Genomic DNA, 17,928 nt, shown 5'->3' on the forward strand with positions numbered 1-17,928 from the left:
GTTGGGCCGACTGGTCGGGCGATGACTCCTTCACGGAGAGCTCGCGGTAGATCTCGTCGGCCGTGTCGCCCGTCACGACGGCCGTGAAGTACTCGGCAAACTCCTGCTCGAGCTTGAGCGCGCGCTCCACGTACATGCTACGCGGCCGCGGCGACCTGCTCCTCGTTCGTGCGCTTCAGCATCTCCGGCGAGCGACTCTCGCCGAGCGCGGCCGGATGAAGATCGCGATCGGGTACAGCTGCGCCACCTGGAGGCGCTTGATGGCGTTGCCGCTCACGTCGAGGATGCAGTGCTTGCCGCTCTCGCAACTTCGCCTGCCGGACGCGGCACGCTCGTGCCGTACATTGTCGTTGTAACTGGCCGCGCCTGCGATGAACAGGTGGTTCTGGATGTCGCGCTCCATCTGCTCGCGCAGCGGACGCGACAAAGTGGTAGTCGCGCGCGTCCACCTCGTACTCGCGCCGCGGTCGCGGCGTCGTGTGCGGCACGCAGCCTGCGCGAAGCGCTCCGGAACTCGTGATGCAGTGTCGTCGCTTGGACCGGCGGTCCTTGAGCGCGCCGAGCGACTCGACACAGGCCGCGTGTAGGCGCGCTGGTTGCTGGCACCGACGCGCCTCAGTTGAAAAGGGGAAACAGCGGCGTCGCCCGTCCGCCGCGTCCAGGTGACTGCTCGTCGCCCATCTACTCGCTCTATCTCGTGCCTCCGAGTCGCGGCCGCTCTCTTCGAGAAGAAAGTGCTTCTCTTGTTCTCTTCTCGACGTGCCGACTGAATTCGTCGCCGCCCGGCAGCCGCGGCCAGCCCGTGCCCCGCCGCACGCCGCGCCGCTGCCGCCGCCGCCCTTTCCCGAGAACTTCACCTGCTTGACGCGTGAGCGCTCGCGCCGCTCCACGCGCTTCTTGCTCGGGATGATGCCGATGCCTTCCTCGTCGCCGTCGACGAGCACCTTGCGCGCCTGCCACCACTCGTCGTCGCTCGCGTTCGTCACGTGCAGGATGTCGCCGTAGCCGAACGGCAGGCCGCGACTCGGCAGCCCGCTGTCGCGCGCCGGGTCGTAGTCGAAGAGCGCGCGCACGTAGAGCGTCCGCTTCTGCGACGTGCGAAGGCTTCCCGTGCCGGTGCTCAGCATCTGCTCGCGCAGCGTGTGGATCTTCGCCTCGAAGCAGTTGTACTCGTCGGGTCGGTAACGCGCGACGATCGCCACCGTGTGGCCGGCGTTCTTCAGCGCCGTCGCCGCCTGCTCGTGCGTCGCCAGCGTCAGGTCGGCTCCGTTCACCGACACGATCTGGTCGCCGCGCCGCAGCTCGCCGCTCAGGTCGGCCGGTCCGCCGGCGAGGATGAACGAGATGAAGATGCCCTCGCCGTCCTCGCCGCCGACGATGTTGAAGCCGAGGCCGGACGCGCCGCGCGACAGCACGACGCGCCGCGGCTCGCGCGTCATCTCCCCGTCGTCGCTCACTGGCGTCGCGAGGTCCGACAGGTCGCCGCCGCCGCCGCCGCCGTTGCCGCAGCCGGCGACGTCGAGGTCGTCGAACGAGTCGCGGGTCGTGCGGATGATCGGCAGCGCGACGGGCTTCAGCTTGGTGAGGTGCGGCGGCGCGCACGGCGACGATGCGCCAGACGACGCCGGCGCAACCTTCTGGCGCGGCTCGGTGTCGAAGCGTACGACGTGCAGCGGCTCCTGTTTAGCGGCGGCGTAGGACTTCCCGCTGCTGCGATTCTCCTCCTGCTGAGCGAGCGGCGCATTGAAGCCGACACACGCCTTCTCTCCTCCTCCTCCTCCTCCTGCCTGCTTGTGTGGCGAATACAGCCCGTCGTACTCCGGCGGCGGCGTCGCGGCGACGATCGGTGGCGGCGGAGGCGCGCAGTCGTCGGCATCCGCACCGCTGCCGCAGCCTCCGTTGCCCTTGGCGACGATGAGGAGGACGCGGTCTGCGGTGGCCTTCAGGATGGAGACGGCTTCCTCGTGCGTGATTCCCTCGAGCGTGCGCTCACCGACACACACCAGCCGGTCGTTCACCTGCATGCGGCCGTCGAGGTGCGCCGCACCGCCCTCGATGATCTTCGTCACGAAGATGCCGTCGTCGCCGGGCACGTGCTGGTTGCCGATGCCGCCCGCGATGCTGAAGCCAAGCCCGCGGGTTCCCTTGACGAGCTCGATGACCTCGCTGTCGGCGGGTCGCTGCCGCCGCCGGATGCTGAGGTGCACGGTGGCACCAGCGCGCTTCAGGGCCTCGACGGCGGCGGCGTGCGGGACGATGCGCGTGTCGGCGTCGTTCACGCGCTCGATGATGTCGTTCACGCGCAGGCGTCCGTCGACGGCTGCCGCGCCGCCGGGGATCAGCTTGGTGATGTAGATGCTTGGGTCGTTCTCGACGTGCGGGTTGTCGGTGCCGCCGGCGATGCTGAAGCCCAGCCCCGTGCTGCCGCGCTCCAGTGACATCTCCTCCCGCTCCCAGTCGTCCTCGTCGCCGTCGTCGCCGACGATCGGATGTGGAAGCTGCTGCTCGGGCGAGTCGAGCAGGTCGATGCTCGGCGTTTTCGCGCGCCGGATGAACGGCATCGTGAACGGTGGCTCGTCGACGGGCGACGGTGGCGGCGGCGTCGACGACGCGAGCGTGTGGTTGTTTGTCGCCGCGGCGATGACGGCGGAGGTGGGGTCGTGAGCGATCGGAGGCGGCGGCGGCGGGAACGAGGCGTCGTCGAGCGACTCCTGCCGCGTCTTCTCGAGCGAGGCGATGAGCGAGCGTATCGGCTGCTCCTTCTCCCACTTCTGCGCGATCTGCAGCGTCTCAAGCGTCTTCTGCTGCAGCGTCTTCGAGTCGTCGAGTAGCGTCAGCTCGTAGAACTCCTGGATGTCGAGCAGCGCCTGGAAAAGCCGGCTCTTGAAGATGCGGATCACCTTCTCGATGGCCTGCTTCAGTGCCTTGTCGTTTGGCTTCGTCAGCTTGCCGTGATAGTCCTCGAGCAGTTCGAGTGCGCGGTGGGCGTCCTGCTTGCTAACGGGCATCTTGTACATCACGTAGCGTTTGCGATTCCCAGGCTACACGATGGCGTTCCCGCGCCTGCCGCATCACATAGCCGCGCACATGGCCGTCGCCGGTGAGCGCTGGTGGTCCTGACGATGGCGAGCGACACGCCACCTGGTGTCGCGTCTCGGGGCGAGATGAAGCGGAAAGCCGCGGATGATCGTCTCGGTTGTGAGGCGCACAGCGCTGTATCAGATGACAATCGCTCGCCGTTTGCTTGATGTGGTGTCGATCACGTAATGCGGTTGTTGTTGTTGGAAGGAACGGCGCTTCGTGCCTATCAACAAATTCTCGCCGATCCCTCAACCGTGTGACAAACACAGCAATGACGTGTCAATCTTATGGCAGATGACAAGAAATCGTGCCGGACAAATTGTGACTAACCACACGAGAGTGAGGTGATGTATAATGAATACGACAGCTGATAGTCTAGTGTCTCACGGTTACTAGTGTTTGACAGTGAAGGCCACAAACTCCAAGGTTTCAATCTCCCTTTCGTTGCTGAACACGGCACTGGTGATGCGCGAATGAGGGCTTCCTTTATATCTCAACCAATCCTTTCTGTAAGGCAAACCAAATAATATTTTAGTTGCTAGCCACAAATAAACTGCCTCTTTAATGGTATGAAATTATTACGATGATCCCAAGAGATACATGCTTTGAAAAAACAAAGTGGCTATGCGTCTGGTCACCCATTACAAAGCTGAGCACAGATTCCCAAATTACAAACATTATTTCGAATTAGAAATCGTTGATTTTACTGGATTTACTATTGTTTCAAAAGTTACAAAAACACATTTTTTTGATAAAATACCTAAAGGTAAGTAATATTATGGTAAAAACATTGTTTTTTACTAAAAATATATAGTTGGGTTCACATAAGAAATATATGACCGGACGCGTAGCCTGGGAGCTGGGCGTCCGGGCGTAGCCACGGCCTTGAAAAAAACATAAATGAATAGCATGCCGTAAACACGATATAAAGGTATTAACACGTTCACAGCTAAGCAAGAGATATCGCGTAAATAGCATATGAAATGCATCAGCATGCCATTAAATTACCTTTCATTGTAAGTAACATCAATCTAGAATTTTATTGGTGGGATGGTAGGTATACAACAGATTCTTTTGCCATCAACCACACACAAGTTCAAGTTCAAGTAAAATTTATTTTCATCGGTATATAATGAACATTGAGCTTTTGCACCGATACCACATTATATACTTGATTACATACTACATAGTCATTACTATTAGCATGTGATCAAGGGCACATCAATTGTCATAGAGAATAGAATAATTACACGAAAACTCTGTTACAGTTTAGTATTCTTCACGACCTGGCCCACCACGCTATCTCATTGTGCCACCTTACTAACTGAAAGTTTGTCACTCTAAATAACGAACGAACGAACGTGTGATGGTGTTACAAATGCGTGTTAATGACACTCATGTCGCACTGTCGCACTGTCGCACTGCCGCCGCCCTCATACATTTTTCCCCGCCATCAACTCGAACTGTGGTGAACTTTGACCTTACGATAACATTTTGATATTTACCTCCAATTTTTATTTTAATGAATAAATTTGAAAGAAGAAAGATTCATCAATAAATTGTTATCAGAGTTTGTACTAGTAAAAGACTAAATGTTTCAGTAACAAGCCATTCTTGTTGCAGCAGCAACATGAAGTTAGGTACAGTAGCGTGTAAGCAGCTAAGCGTATGGATTCCCTTTCTGTGTGCTCATCAATATATATGACTCCACATATAGCATCTCCACAATGTAAATGGGGTTTAAATGATATTCTAGTTTTACTGGACGAATAATACTAAAAATTAGTTGATAATACACAAATTGTAAATTTTCCCTGATTTCCTGCTAGCAAATGTAGAATAAATTAGCAAATGTTTTATTAACTATAATGCAAGTCGGGTGCATGCCAGTAAGGCAGGCAGGCACTCACACATACAGTGATTAAGCTGATGTATTGTCCCACTGGTCCTCATGCCTATAATACGCTTAAATATTACGAAAAACCTACGTGCATGGCATTCTGCAGCCTCGTTTACACAGGCATGCACAACCTAACTACGAATGCAATCCTTTAGGATCACAGAGACTAGCATGCAACAAGCATACACTATTTGAGAGCTGAATTAATTAGTACAGCACATTACATACAGCTTATGACAGATTCACATGCATTAATTAGTATTTAAAACTTTAATGAATCTCTCAGTGCCTTAAAATTTGAATTCGATAATGAAACATTCGCTCCTAACAACGATTGTTCGCTCTTTCCCATGTCTAGCCAAACAAACAATAATCGTGAGTAGGATCTGGATTCATCAGGCACAGATTAGCAACGAAGCATAGAAATGCAAGCAAAACTGAAGAGGCTTCTACATCACAACTCAAAACCTTCTAATCTAGTTGGGAGTTGAAGCCTAAAAAAAGACGTTTGTTTCCGCTAACCCGACCGAGTCCATTTTAAACCGCCATGTCGAAACTTTTTATTATGATCGGCAAAAAAAACAATTTTTTAAATATCGATCGGTGAATGCATTGATTTGACTTTGAAGTCATTATATAAGCTGTTATAAGTATAAAACAAGTATTGTTAGAATAAAAATAAAAAAGTTGATAAAAAAAAAGTTTTGCCTGCCTACCGTGTCCAATTTTTTCCAGCTCGTTAGCGGAAACAAACATCTTTTTTTCTTAGGCCTGAGTGAAAATGGTTATCACAGACCGTTATGGGCGTTGTAGGCTGATCAATGCTCTCTGCATAAAGTTGTGCAAAAAAATCCACAAATAAATACATGTATGTATAACACATGCAAAATTCTTTCAATATATCCATATACACTAGGTATAAAACTGTGATAGATGTGTCTATATGCTGAGACATTTCACAACAGTGCAATATTCTTTCTCATGTTTAGCAACTAAACACCATCACACACGCATCCACACACACGTACATTCGCGCGCACGCACACACGCACACACATACATGCAAAAAGTTAATGGTAACATACATATAACATAAATATCTATCTATCTGTATATTTGCAATAGAAATGAGATCACCATACTTACAATACATCAAGTTTTGCTTTAGGTCCCTGTGCTATGCCAGCCACTGTTCCTTTAGAAGTATTGCGACACCATCCAACCAGACGCAGTTCAGAGGCTTTCGTTCTTGTGTACTAGTGAGAAGCAGAAACGAGATCAGTGTTTACCGATTCAAAAACAGAACAATATCAACTAAACTAAAACAGAACACGCGCGCACGCACACACACACGCACGCACGCACGCACGCACGCACGCACGCACGCACGCACGCACACACACACAATGACATATAATAGAATCACTCAATGTCTTTTAATTATCTCAGTAAAATAGTTGACAGCACACTAGTGCTTTCTGCTTTTCTACTGCTATCATCTTTTGCAGAAGTGTAAACTGACAGAGCACGACAAACAACTAGTTTCCGAACATTTACGCCAGCTAGTTAGTGATACATACCACTACTTACAAGCAAGTCATGCCAAAACGTGCAGAAAGCGTTTTTAGAAGATATTAATTAGGTTAACATGCACGAAATTTACATTTACTTCATATGCACTAAAATCTAAATCGAAAACGGGTTAGCCACTACAATAATTTGTTCCCAAGAGCAACATGTAAATGTATTGAAACATGCTCATGTACATGGGCAGGCATGTGAATGCAACGCATGAACATGAGCCTGCACACAAACTACATGAAGATAAACAGCTAAATAGTTTAACACTATTATCAGTTGTAGCTGAAGCTTTCTTTCAATCTTTAGCCCATATAAATCTCACCTTTCTGAAGAAAACCCCTAGAACAAAAAGAAAAGGAAGAAATCACGAATATAGCACAGAAAGATGTAAAATGAAATGCATGCTACACCGATTCTAACACAGCAGCAAAACAATAATCTTGCAACACATATCCTACATAACTGGGTAGCTTTTTCCATAAACAGACATTTTAGATATACATACATGTACATAAACTATCATGCACATGCTAAAACATTCACTGCATACCACCGTTAAGGTTAACCCGTAACAGTACCAGATAAATGCAACACCACACACACAAAATTGCAATCAAGATAAATGACTTGCATTAGAACACTTTCTGGCTGCAAATATTGTGCATTTCACGTTTTTGTGATGTTTTTAATGCTAAACATATTTAAACATTTTGAGTAAGGCCAAAACAAAATATAGGTGTGGTTACCGTTTCCCGACCGACCCTATTTATTCCCAGCGACCCTAAACATTTTATTGTTAATTTTCTTTAAAGGAACAGTAGCCTCTAGGTTCTAGGGTTATTTTCAGCTAATTTAGGTTATAATTGCGCTACATAAAAAGTTTCATGGTTCAATCACCATTAGAAATATTTTTTTTTAATGTTTTAAAACTAACGACTACAGTTTGATTACAACGACGGTGGCGCCACTCAAAGCGCACGATCTGAGAAGTTGCGCAAAACCACTTTCCAGCCAAGGGCTACAGACCGAGGGTATTTCTTATTTATTCATTTAAAAGCAAAAGGATTGTAATATCTTATAAACGACATATAGTTTCAGTTATAATATGGATAAATTTGCCCTAAAATGAATATCGTTCGGTTAAATAGCATTTAGGTATAAATATAATTGCACTTTTGTGATTAGCCCTCGGTCATTTACCTGCAAAATAAAAATGCAAATACGCAACTTTTTCAGGGTGGCAGCACGGTCGCGGGTGTCATGGCGCCGTTCAAATTTCGTAGCGTTGATGTGTACATAATTAATTAAGTATCTGGTGACAAATACATGTGGGTATAGACGATTTGTTATACAGTAAGTACAGTTGTATGCAGTAAAATCCTAGAGGCTACTGTCCCTTTAAAGTAAAAAAAAATAAATTAAAAATTAAAAAAAAAAGAACAAAAAAATATGAATTGGTCAGTTCCTGCTTCAAAAGGCACAACGCACATCCTTCGGACATGGTTCGTAAATAAAATGTTTCAATAAAATAAAATGTTTTCCCTACCTACCTACCCTATTTTTTTTCGGCATGAAACGGTAACCACACATATATTTTGTTTTGGCCTAAACTAAAAACAATGCATTTGAAACATTACAGGTTATCAGTATTTTTTTATTATCTGGTGTGACGTTGCTAAAACAATATTTTGCCTGTAATCAAAGTATAGTTGCTTTTGTCATTGAGATACATAGTTCAATGTGGCTAGCAACAGAAAACCTCTGTACGTATAGATCTGTATTGCAGCAAATTACCTTGTAAGGCTAATATCATTAATCAGCCTCTAAATTCGACATGTTCAAAGTTGGAATTATGCCAGTGTTATATAAACGTATATAATTAATAATGATAAGATCACATTTTTCATAGACAATGATATTCTGATAACAAAGCAAGTGTTTTATAAATCAATATATAACCTTGTTAAACACAAGCAACTGGGCTGGTTTTGCTGTAGGTAGCATCCAGGAATGACTTAAAACAAGAGCCGCAAAGCAACTGGGCTCATCTGAGGTGTGTTGCTATGGTTATGAACGTAAAATTTCAGTCGTGCGTAGTGACACATTTGTTAGGCGCAGATATGCAGATACGCAGTTGCGTACACATCATTTCAGCACCCTTCTGCATTCTGCATACCTCCCAAATTCCATTGGTTGATACAAATCGCGTGCCTGAAACTCCTATTTTATGGTGCATTGTGACCATAACCCTAACCCTATTAAAAAAAAAATATTGTTAATTATTGTAAAAATTATTTGTTGTTATGAAATTGTTGTAAATAAATCATGTAAATATTTGCCTTAATTGGAACGAAATAGTTAAATGGCTAAAGATAGAAAAATACAGAAAACAGGTAAATAATAACAAATCTAATGGGATTCGATCGAAGGACCTTTGAGCCGTAATCCTGTGCTGTAGCCGTTGGGCTATCGAGGCATATTGGCTTTCCAGATTATGGATGTTCCATAAATATGAGAACACTGTGACATCATTGAGGCAGTTCAGGAATCCATGTTTAACCTTCCTTTTGAGGGTCAAAAGATTATCCGACACTTACTCTTCGCATGGTCCTTTCAATAAAGCCATAAAAATGGTAGGTCACCGCTGAAACAAAAAAGTTTTTCAATCGCTCCGTCAGACCATGTCCTCAGAAAATGTCTAAAATCTGCCCTGTGCCCCATTGACCTTTGACCTCCAATTTCGGCACAGTGATGGCTTTTCCTACCATGATGCTATACACCGACTATCACGAGACTAGGTCGAGCCATTTAGATTTGTGCCGCAATTCTGCATTTCCTCCCTATACCTTAAGTTAAGGAGGGAATGTTCCCCCTTCTTTTACACCTCTTGACCTTTGACCCCCAGCTTCGACATCCCAACTCGTTTTCGGATTACCCCCCCACCTCCCGAATATCGTGACCGTACGTCGAGCGGTTAAGATTTGTGCCCAACTGTTGACGGACGGCCGGACGCACGCACGCACGGACAATCATGCGATTCTACAAGCTACATCCTGACTACGTCAGATAAGCTAAAAAACAGTAAGGGCTCTTATTAGAAAATCACTAGTATATTGATTACTCATTCTCTAATGAAAAGTCACTTGCTTGACAAGTTAGCAAATCATTCCATACCACATAAATATGTCATATAAAAATGCGGTTATATCAAATACTGTTAGGGTTTGGAGGCGATTTTCGGTCGAAATTTCAATACCCACTTCATTTGATAGATCGCACCTATGGGCAGCTATGTATATGTAGAAATTATTTATATGCCTCCTAAACAGTTCCAAATCCCCGCATTAGTTAATTCTTAACACAGGCGTTCAATCATGGGAAATTTAGAACCATTTATTTACACAATTTTAGTACTCCATTGTTAGAAATGCTGAAGTTGCTGATTTTTCAAACGCTATTTCTCGAAACTCACAACTCCCATTCCAAAATTTTTTGTTACGTTTTAATGCTAACATATCAAAGGAAAAAAGGCTCCCTGGAATTTTTTTTAAATCTGATATTTTATAAGTTATGGCTCTTTGTTCACGAAATTGTTGCGTTTTGAAAATCACTACAAATTTGCGTACATCTTCAACTTATTTCCTAAATTTAATAATTAAAAAAAAATTCCAGGGACCGTTTTTAGTTCACATTATTAACAACTTATGGTTAAAAGTTTAGGTCCAAACTCTTCGCTGTTTCTGAGAAATTAAAAAAAGAGAATTTTTTGGTATAAACTCACAATTTTTTCATCGAGAGCGTAGAGAGACATCTCTCTTATGTAATGGATATGAGTTTGATTGAATTTGATGAGCAGTTATGTTGCAATGCCCTTTACAGTGTTACGCGTCCGTAACCCTAACAGTATCCTTTTAAGCATGTGATAACTTTACATAAAGCCTGCATATAAAACTGAATTTGGCACACAAAATCATATACAACATGAAAAATTCAACTAGAACTCACTTTATTCATACCACAATTGCAAACAGGATTGGTAAATCTATTAGCAATAAATTAATACTTTAAGACACGCAACAATAGGAGTAGCAATTGAACAACTATAAACTAATGCAGAATTATCAATACATTGGTAATATAATGACTATTTAATCATCTTGTATCATAGTAATGTGTATTTTCCCATTTCATTATTTTTTTATATCCTAATATGTAAGCATATACTGCTCTTAGTTATAGTCTTTCTTTCTTTTTCTGTACCAACTGTTTACTGAGACCTAAACATGTGTGGTGGGATGATTGGGTTGATTACGGAAAAACAGCTACCCCTTGTATAAAACTAACATAATTCACCCATCCATAATGCAAAGTTCAATCTAATATACTGACTCACCTACCTAATTGAGATACGTTTCTGAGTAATCACTCCAGAACATGACAGTGGGACAAGTCACTAATTTCCCTCATCCACCCTAGTTAGGATATGCTGCCTAAATAATCATTCCACACCCTTAATAGTAGAGAAGGCAATATCACACGATGAGAAATGCAAACCAACATGTCAACCTGCTACACACTGTGAATAATTACAAGCTTTCTCAGAGATTCCTGTTGATTTTTATAAAAATTACTGAAGCACTATAATTTTTCTCCCTAATCACAGCATTAAGTATTTAAATGCCTCATCGCACGCTGTCTGCATGTCGTTTTTGCTGACTCATGTTTATAAATACAGCAATTTAGTAGCTGCCAATTGCCAATTGGCATTCTGGAGAATAAAAGTTTCAATTTTGTCATCGGGAATTTCGTGTCGATAGCAACTGTCACAAGGTGATCACGCAGCCACAATAAACACTTCAGTTATTCACGATCAAGATGTATCTAGCCGGTAGGATTAGTTTTTAAAACGTTATCTTAGTACCTGTACTAGACTGTATAATACCACAAAAATAGCCACTGCGTGACAATACTCCACTATAGACTATTCAAATTATTCAAGGCTAGTGGAGAGAGAGAGGTATTGCTGCTGGTGGATGTTGAATCACGTCTAATTAAATAATGCGAAAAATTATTAACGAGCTCAAAACTAGATTCATTATTTAATGATGTGCGACAAAAAGATTAACAGAAGACATGATTAAGGAAGATTTTAGACTTTAGGGTAAATGAAAGTGTCAATGACACTGTAGCTCACCACAAATTACGTTTTTATAATATTCAGATTTAAGCACTGCCTAAAAGCGGAGCTCCCGATGTGTAACGTGTAAGATTGAGAAGATACGCTTATTCCACATAGCTGCTATATACCACGTGACAATGGTGTTTCCCTGCCCATAACACAACTTTTGTCAAAGGTTAATTGGTTGCATGGAAATGTTTACTTCCTATGAGTTTTTCTAGGCGGTAGCACACGGTTGCCAACTGTATATCGCAATAACAATTTATAAACCAAAATGAATCACAAGTTGTGACGGTAGATGGCGCTATACCTGCTTTGATGTTTCTTAGCGATGGCGTTCGAAATAAATAGGTTATGCTGCGTTCCGACATGTTTTGTAAAACTTTACTCTAATATAGACGTTTTATCGGCAGGGTGGAGAGGAAATACCAATTTTGCATTAAAGATATTGTCTTGTAAAACGAACCAGACGAGTGTGACACCACAGACTGTTATCTGCGTGTCTATATAATATGCTATATAATTGCCAAAACCTACCTAATTTGCATAATTTTTTTTTTTAATATCAAAACCCCTAGCCCTTATTCATTCACATACCAAAAATGAGCAAAATCCGTTGAGCCTGAACTGACTAATGGCAATTCCCATTTTTGCCAAAAAATTGCCGTGGCTCGAAAGTACGTCGACTGGCGTGCTCCAAAATAGGACGTTCAAACCTCTCCCATAGCAGTAACAACTATACCCAATTTCAAACATGTGGGTCAAACGGTTCCTGAACTTATTGTTGACCGTAGCTAAATGTTGACGGAAGGACGGACGGACGGACGGACGTACGACGACCCATGGCAATAGCTCCGCTTGACGATGTCAAGGTGAGCTAAAAACATTAATTATTTATATTCTTATTTACTTACACCAATGTGCCAACAATAACATACCTCGCAATTACAACAGACAGAACTCTCCACGTCATAGGCTACAATACTTCAACCACTTATTTTACTTTTATCTCCACTACTGTCTAGGTGATTCCTGTCTCAAGCTTCATTCTACCTTTCAAACCTCCTATTGGTACTTTAACATTCTCCAAATTTTAAAAATAACAGACTACATAATCCATCTGAGCACTAGTACCATTAAGCAACTTGGAATGACGAATGTTTAATGTAATACAATTGTACTGGCTAGATTTGTGTGATTAGTAGCCACCCTAACTACACCAACATCTATATCATATATATGCGTGCAGTGCATCTTGGATCAATGGCTAACCAATATTTCAAAGTTCAAGTTACTGCCGGAACTACTCATAAAAAGACGGCTGGAACCGGATCTTTATAATAATTTTATTTATGTTAATAAAAACATCTTACTGGCAGGCAATTATAATTTTAGCATTGTAGTTTGTACTTCCTGCATAATGGTACTCTGTTCCTTTAAATATAAAAAACACCCTGCTAAGCTAAAATTTCTCTTGCACTGAAAGCAGCCGACTCATACACCTAACAATCATCTTGTAATTAGAACATTAGGCATTACCCTACAGCCTACACACCTGAGTGATCTGCCTGCTACAAAGGTTTCTTATACATAAGAGGTACAGTGGCGCACCGCCGTTGTCAAATTTAACATCGCCGTTGTGAAAATGTTCTTGTATTTACCCGCCGTTGTCAAAATAGTGTCAACCAAAAAATAAATAGATCATCAAGTGCTTCTGGCATATTTAGAGACTGCATGAGTTGATATTTAGAGTTATTCTGGCATATTCATTCACCTGCATAGTCTGTATGCGTGCCTACGTCACGCCTTTGAATCCATCATGCACGTTTTTCCCCAAACTGGCCATTACCTCCTTTGTCTAATTTTCCCTCAGAAGAAACCCTGTATTATACTGTTTCATTTGGTCCACTTATGTCCCCTAATACTATGTAAAGCCACACCATACTTGACATGGCTATTCATGACAATTGGAATTTGGAATAGGTACAGCACTCCAAGATGCATCGGCATTGATTTCTAAGCAACATCACAGTTAGTACACCACTTTATTGACAACCAGATTATTTTTTGACAATTTTGTCTCAGCTGGCCTGCTGTGCTGATTCTATAAGGCAGCAATCCTTGCCAACCAAATTGGGCAGTTTAAGGTATCAGGTTATAAATTCTGGTTACAAGGGCTTTAGCATTTAGCTCTCTAAATTCTACACTCCTGTAGCAGAAATATTAACATTTCTATGTGAAAAGCATGGAATTCCGCTCTCAGCACTCAATACATCGCAGGGGAAACCCTGTAGGACACCAGCTGTTCACACCTTCCACCATTTCACTGGCTTCATCGCCAGTCGCACCAAGATCAACGATTTTTAATATTATTCAGATTTTCCAGATACCTAACTAATTAACACAACACTAAGAGTTTACACACTGTTTCATGTGGCAATAATATTAAAAAGTTTAGCAAATAAACGTGTACTATGCCAGGGTTCTCCCCAGGATGAAATTGAAACAGGGGGAAGGGACCGTGCGAGCGCAGCGAGAAAAAAAAAGCTAGGGGGGTCCGGGGGCACGGCCCCCCCAATTTTTTTTTTAGATCTTAGATCTCTGTTGCATTTTGGGACATGTTTGAGTTGATTTGTTTTCTCTGATCTGGTGTGTCATTTTTTATATTTTTTGTTTTTAAACTAGGGTTTATGGGATAACTATGGGAGAACTTGAAGGCAACTTGTTATTTTTTCGGGCAAGTACATAAAAATGAACAGCATCAGTTTAGTGGATGTATCATTTATTGACATGTATTGCAATAAGCAGAATCTTTTCTGTAAAACTTCATCATTAATGTCATGATTCATCCACTGTGACTCTACTTTGTCACATCTACTCGACGCTGGCGCATGGCAGCCCAACAGTCAACTGCCTGGTCGAATGGGAATTCTTGCCGAGGTGGCCCCTCAATTGCCAGTAGCAGCAGCGCCTCCAAAGCTGACTCACTCAGCCTGTTCCTCATGTAGTTTTTGACTATGCGCATGTAGGAACTGTTCAAAAGAGCTCTCTGCTGATTGGCTTAGCAGTGAGGGTGACCAGCCAATCACAGCAAAAAACACAAGTGTGCTTTGGTTACTGCTCGCAAAATGGCGGCATCAACAAATGATCGATTCCCGCGCTGTCAAACTTTTATTTTGAACTGTCACGCTGAAACTCTGCTGAAAATAGTGTATTTCAATTTGGCGATAACATTTCCTATCCGGGTGGTAGAATTTAATAAGAGCGGAGGTAATTTAAACGTGGCGCAACGATTGAAACGGGGGAGGCGGGGGGAGTTTTCCCAAACGGGTCGGGCGCGCCCGGTTTGCGCAACGTAGGGAGGGGCCTGTATGCATGTTCCAACGTGAATGGCGAGTCAAGCATGCGTATGGCCCAGCATTGGTCCGAACATGCAAGGTGCAGAAACCTCTGTTACACCCACTGTGGCAGGTTGTGATTCGTATTGTCAACAACTGCTGATAAACACAGATTATTTTCAATCGAGCTTTTATTGAGGGTGTATGCTTGTAAATGAGACAAGGTGTCAGTTATTCAAGTGTGGTACTAGACAGCCACACTCCATTATTAAACAACAAAAAGATCAATATTGTAATTATCAAAATTAAATGAGCTATACTAGTTTTTGTTAACTCATCTTGACTAAAACATAGATCGATTAATCAAATTGGATGTGAGGGTAGTGCGTTACATCATGCACACAACGTACCTAACACACTACGCCACTTATCAACCTCTGATAAACCTGACTTCTTGCAGTAGCGGTAGGGCTTCAGGCCATAATAAAAATATTGTTTGTTTGCCCTCACCCGATCGACCCACCAAAAAGGGGCTGACTCAAAAAAAATTATTGACCTTTCCCATTTTTTTTTTTACAAATTGTATTACTGTACATTATATAAATCTATAGACAATACATTATATGTACCAAGCAAAACAAACATTCAACATAAAAGGCATCTCCACACAAGCACACCCGTTCTGAATTTGTAAAAAAACACCCCCCCCTAAAAAAAAGCCTACCTACCTACCCACCCAAACTTTTCAGCCTGGGTCGGTCGCAGGCAAACAAAGATGTTTTTAATTGAGGCCTTAGTACTAGATTAAAATCATGGGATAAAAAGTGTTTTTTTTCCAAGATTTCCAGTAGCAGTACGCTGTTGGCCGCAAAAAAACGATAGCCGAAATCTCTTTTCAAATTATGCATAGGTGTCAAGTTACTGCACAAAAATATGATGTTAATGCACTTTACCCCCTAGTTTTCTCTACTAGTGAAGTCCTGTGTCAGGGTTAGTCGTGGCTGCGATGATACGCACCACGCGATCGAGGCGCTTTCTTTGGGCCATTAGCCGCTTACACATGAAGCGGTGGCAAGCAGAAGGAAGAGTGACCACACGAAAGCGCACACGAAAGGCAGTGAAGAGCGAGAAGGAAAAGCAACAGCACAAAGGGGCACACGAAGTGGTAGGGAGCTGAGAGCAAGATAGACAGTGCAGAACAACCAAGGCAGTAGTGAGGATGCAGTAACAGAGACAGCACAGACGAGAATGCAGAGAATAGACGTGATGGAGGGAGGTGAAGAGGACAGGGAGTCACGAGCGACAGAGACGAGCATGAAGTGTCAACGACTCAACGCATAGATTGGTAATATTTTATTGTACGCAAACACGATTCTGTGAAGCTGGCCAGCTATTTACGGAAGTGAAATTTTGATTTAGTTGTTACATAAGGACTTTTTTTAAGCTCAATCGTGTAATTTGGTTAAATGGTGCGTCGACAATTAATAATTCAACACTTACGATAGCAATAAAATGCTTTGTAACAACCTGCTACTTCTGCAAGAAACCTCTGCAAGGTATAACATGAAGTAACCCGACCAGGCTGTGTGACTGACGTCAATATACCGCCTGACATCCATCCATTGGAAAATCTTGTACCTCTACAAAAACTGCCGAACAATTACGTATATCTCAAATAAAATAATCATCTAAGCATTTCTGCCTTGTTTTGTATTAAGTATAACCTTCACCTTATAAGTTATAGTATTCCAGCATTGTTATTAAAACTAATACCTCAGTTCGCTGTGCACAGTGTAAATTTCAAGAGCCAAACCGAAATTTCAACCAACCGCCATGTTTTCACTGCGCATGCTTTAAATTGCTTTTCGATCGGAACGCGGAAAACCCGAAACGATATAACATACCATAGCGTTGCAACTCACGTTGGCGCGAGCATAAATAAGCATCATATACTTGTATATATATATAAATATTAAAACATTGAAAACCAGGAAACATCAATCTACAACAACTTGCCGTGTGTTTAGGCCTACGCACTGTGAAAATCAGTTACATTGTCGATTTTAGTCGCACTGAACATGGCCGACATGGCGGCTGTCTGGTTGTTTTGATCCAATTCATCTCAGAAAAACAGCATAACTCGATAAATAAGTACCTAGCGCCCAGTAGCGCCCAGTTACCGCGAGCAAGCCAGAGGTTTATAGATTCGTTTGAGCTATTACATGTGACGCTAGCTGTGTCGATGGTTGGATACCGAGCCAACTACAAGGATTTATGGGCAAGAATTTGAAACGGTATTCTAACCCTAGCAATACCGTTTCTTGGAGCTAAACATGAAGGTGGCTTCGTTTATTAGGTAGGTTCTGTGCATGATGTTATACACAACCCGGGGTAATATATAGGTTATCACTGCTATTAATTAACACACCTAATGGTACTAGAAAGATTTTTAAGCGGTCACAGCTTTTCGTTTTCAAATATCATATTCATACACGATACATACGTACATGCTGGGTGCGGCCGCCGTAGAAACACCTATAGGATGGTACATGCAATTTTTAGACATAAATAATCAAAGTATTTACAATTAGTGTAAACTAGAGAAATCGCCTTACTGGTTCTTATAATATTGATAACATAGAATACAGGTAATACCTTGAACAGTGCCAAATACTTCGAAGTTCACTGAATAAAGTTTTCCAGCTGCAGCCATTTTGAAATACTACCGCCCCCTATCGCGTAGTAAATACATTATTCATTGCTGCCATTTTTAGCTTATTATTTATGAAAATTCATACTATAAATAGCGATTTAAAAATACGTCTTGAGTATTTTTCCATTTTATTCCT

The 17,928-nt window shown here is 43.4% G+C and overlaps 2 protein-coding genes across 2 annotated transcripts in view; both read right to left on the minus strand.

The window, feature by feature from the left end:
- Positions 1-3,034, minus strand: part of LOC106813644 (disks large homolog 1-like) — a 4,616-nt gene extending 1,582 nt beyond the window's left edge. Inside the window, 4 exon segments of the mRNA XM_014817840.1 lie at positions 248-412; positions 414-497; positions 500-592; positions 702-3,034. Coding sequence (XP_014673326.1) covers positions 248-412; positions 414-497; positions 500-592; positions 702-3,017 — 2,658 coding nt within the window. The 5' untranslated portion in view covers positions 3,018-3,034.
- A 217-nt stretch (positions 3,035-3,251) lies between these two features.
- Positions 3,252-17,800, minus strand: LOC106813880 (acylphosphatase-1-like). Its single transcript, XM_014818129.1, has 4 exons — positions 17,735-17,800; positions 6,885-6,901; positions 6,128-6,237; positions 3,252-3,588 (listed from the first exon to the last, which is right to left on the minus strand). The coding sequence occupies exons 1-4, from the start codon at positions 17,790-17,792 to the stop codon at positions 3,474-3,476; spliced, it is 300 nt and encodes a 99-aa protein (XP_014673615.1). The 5' UTR covers positions 17,793-17,800; the 3' UTR covers positions 3,252-3,473.
- Between the last annotated feature and the right edge of the window lie 128 nt (positions 17,801-17,928).

Source organism: Priapulus caudatus, unplaced genomic scaffold (genome assembly GCF_000485595.1).
Source record: "Priapulus caudatus unplaced genomic scaffold, Priapulus_caudatus-5.0.1 Scaffold24, whole genome shotgun sequence".
Lineage (NCBI taxonomy): Eukaryota > Metazoa > Priapulida > Priapulimorpha > Priapulimorphida > Priapulidae > Priapulus > Priapulus caudatus.

What these genes read in the sequence shown, in the direction of transcription:
- LOC106813880 (XM_014818129.1), bottom strand. Translation starts at nt 17,792, where the DNA reads ATGGCTGCAGCTGGAAAACTTTATTCAGTGAACTTCGAAGTATTTGGC. An exon ending in AAAGCAAAACTTGATGTATT is followed by an intron (nt 3,589 to 6,127) that starts GTAAGTATGGTG and finishes TTTGCCTTACAG; the next exon opens with AAAGGATTGGTTGAGATATA.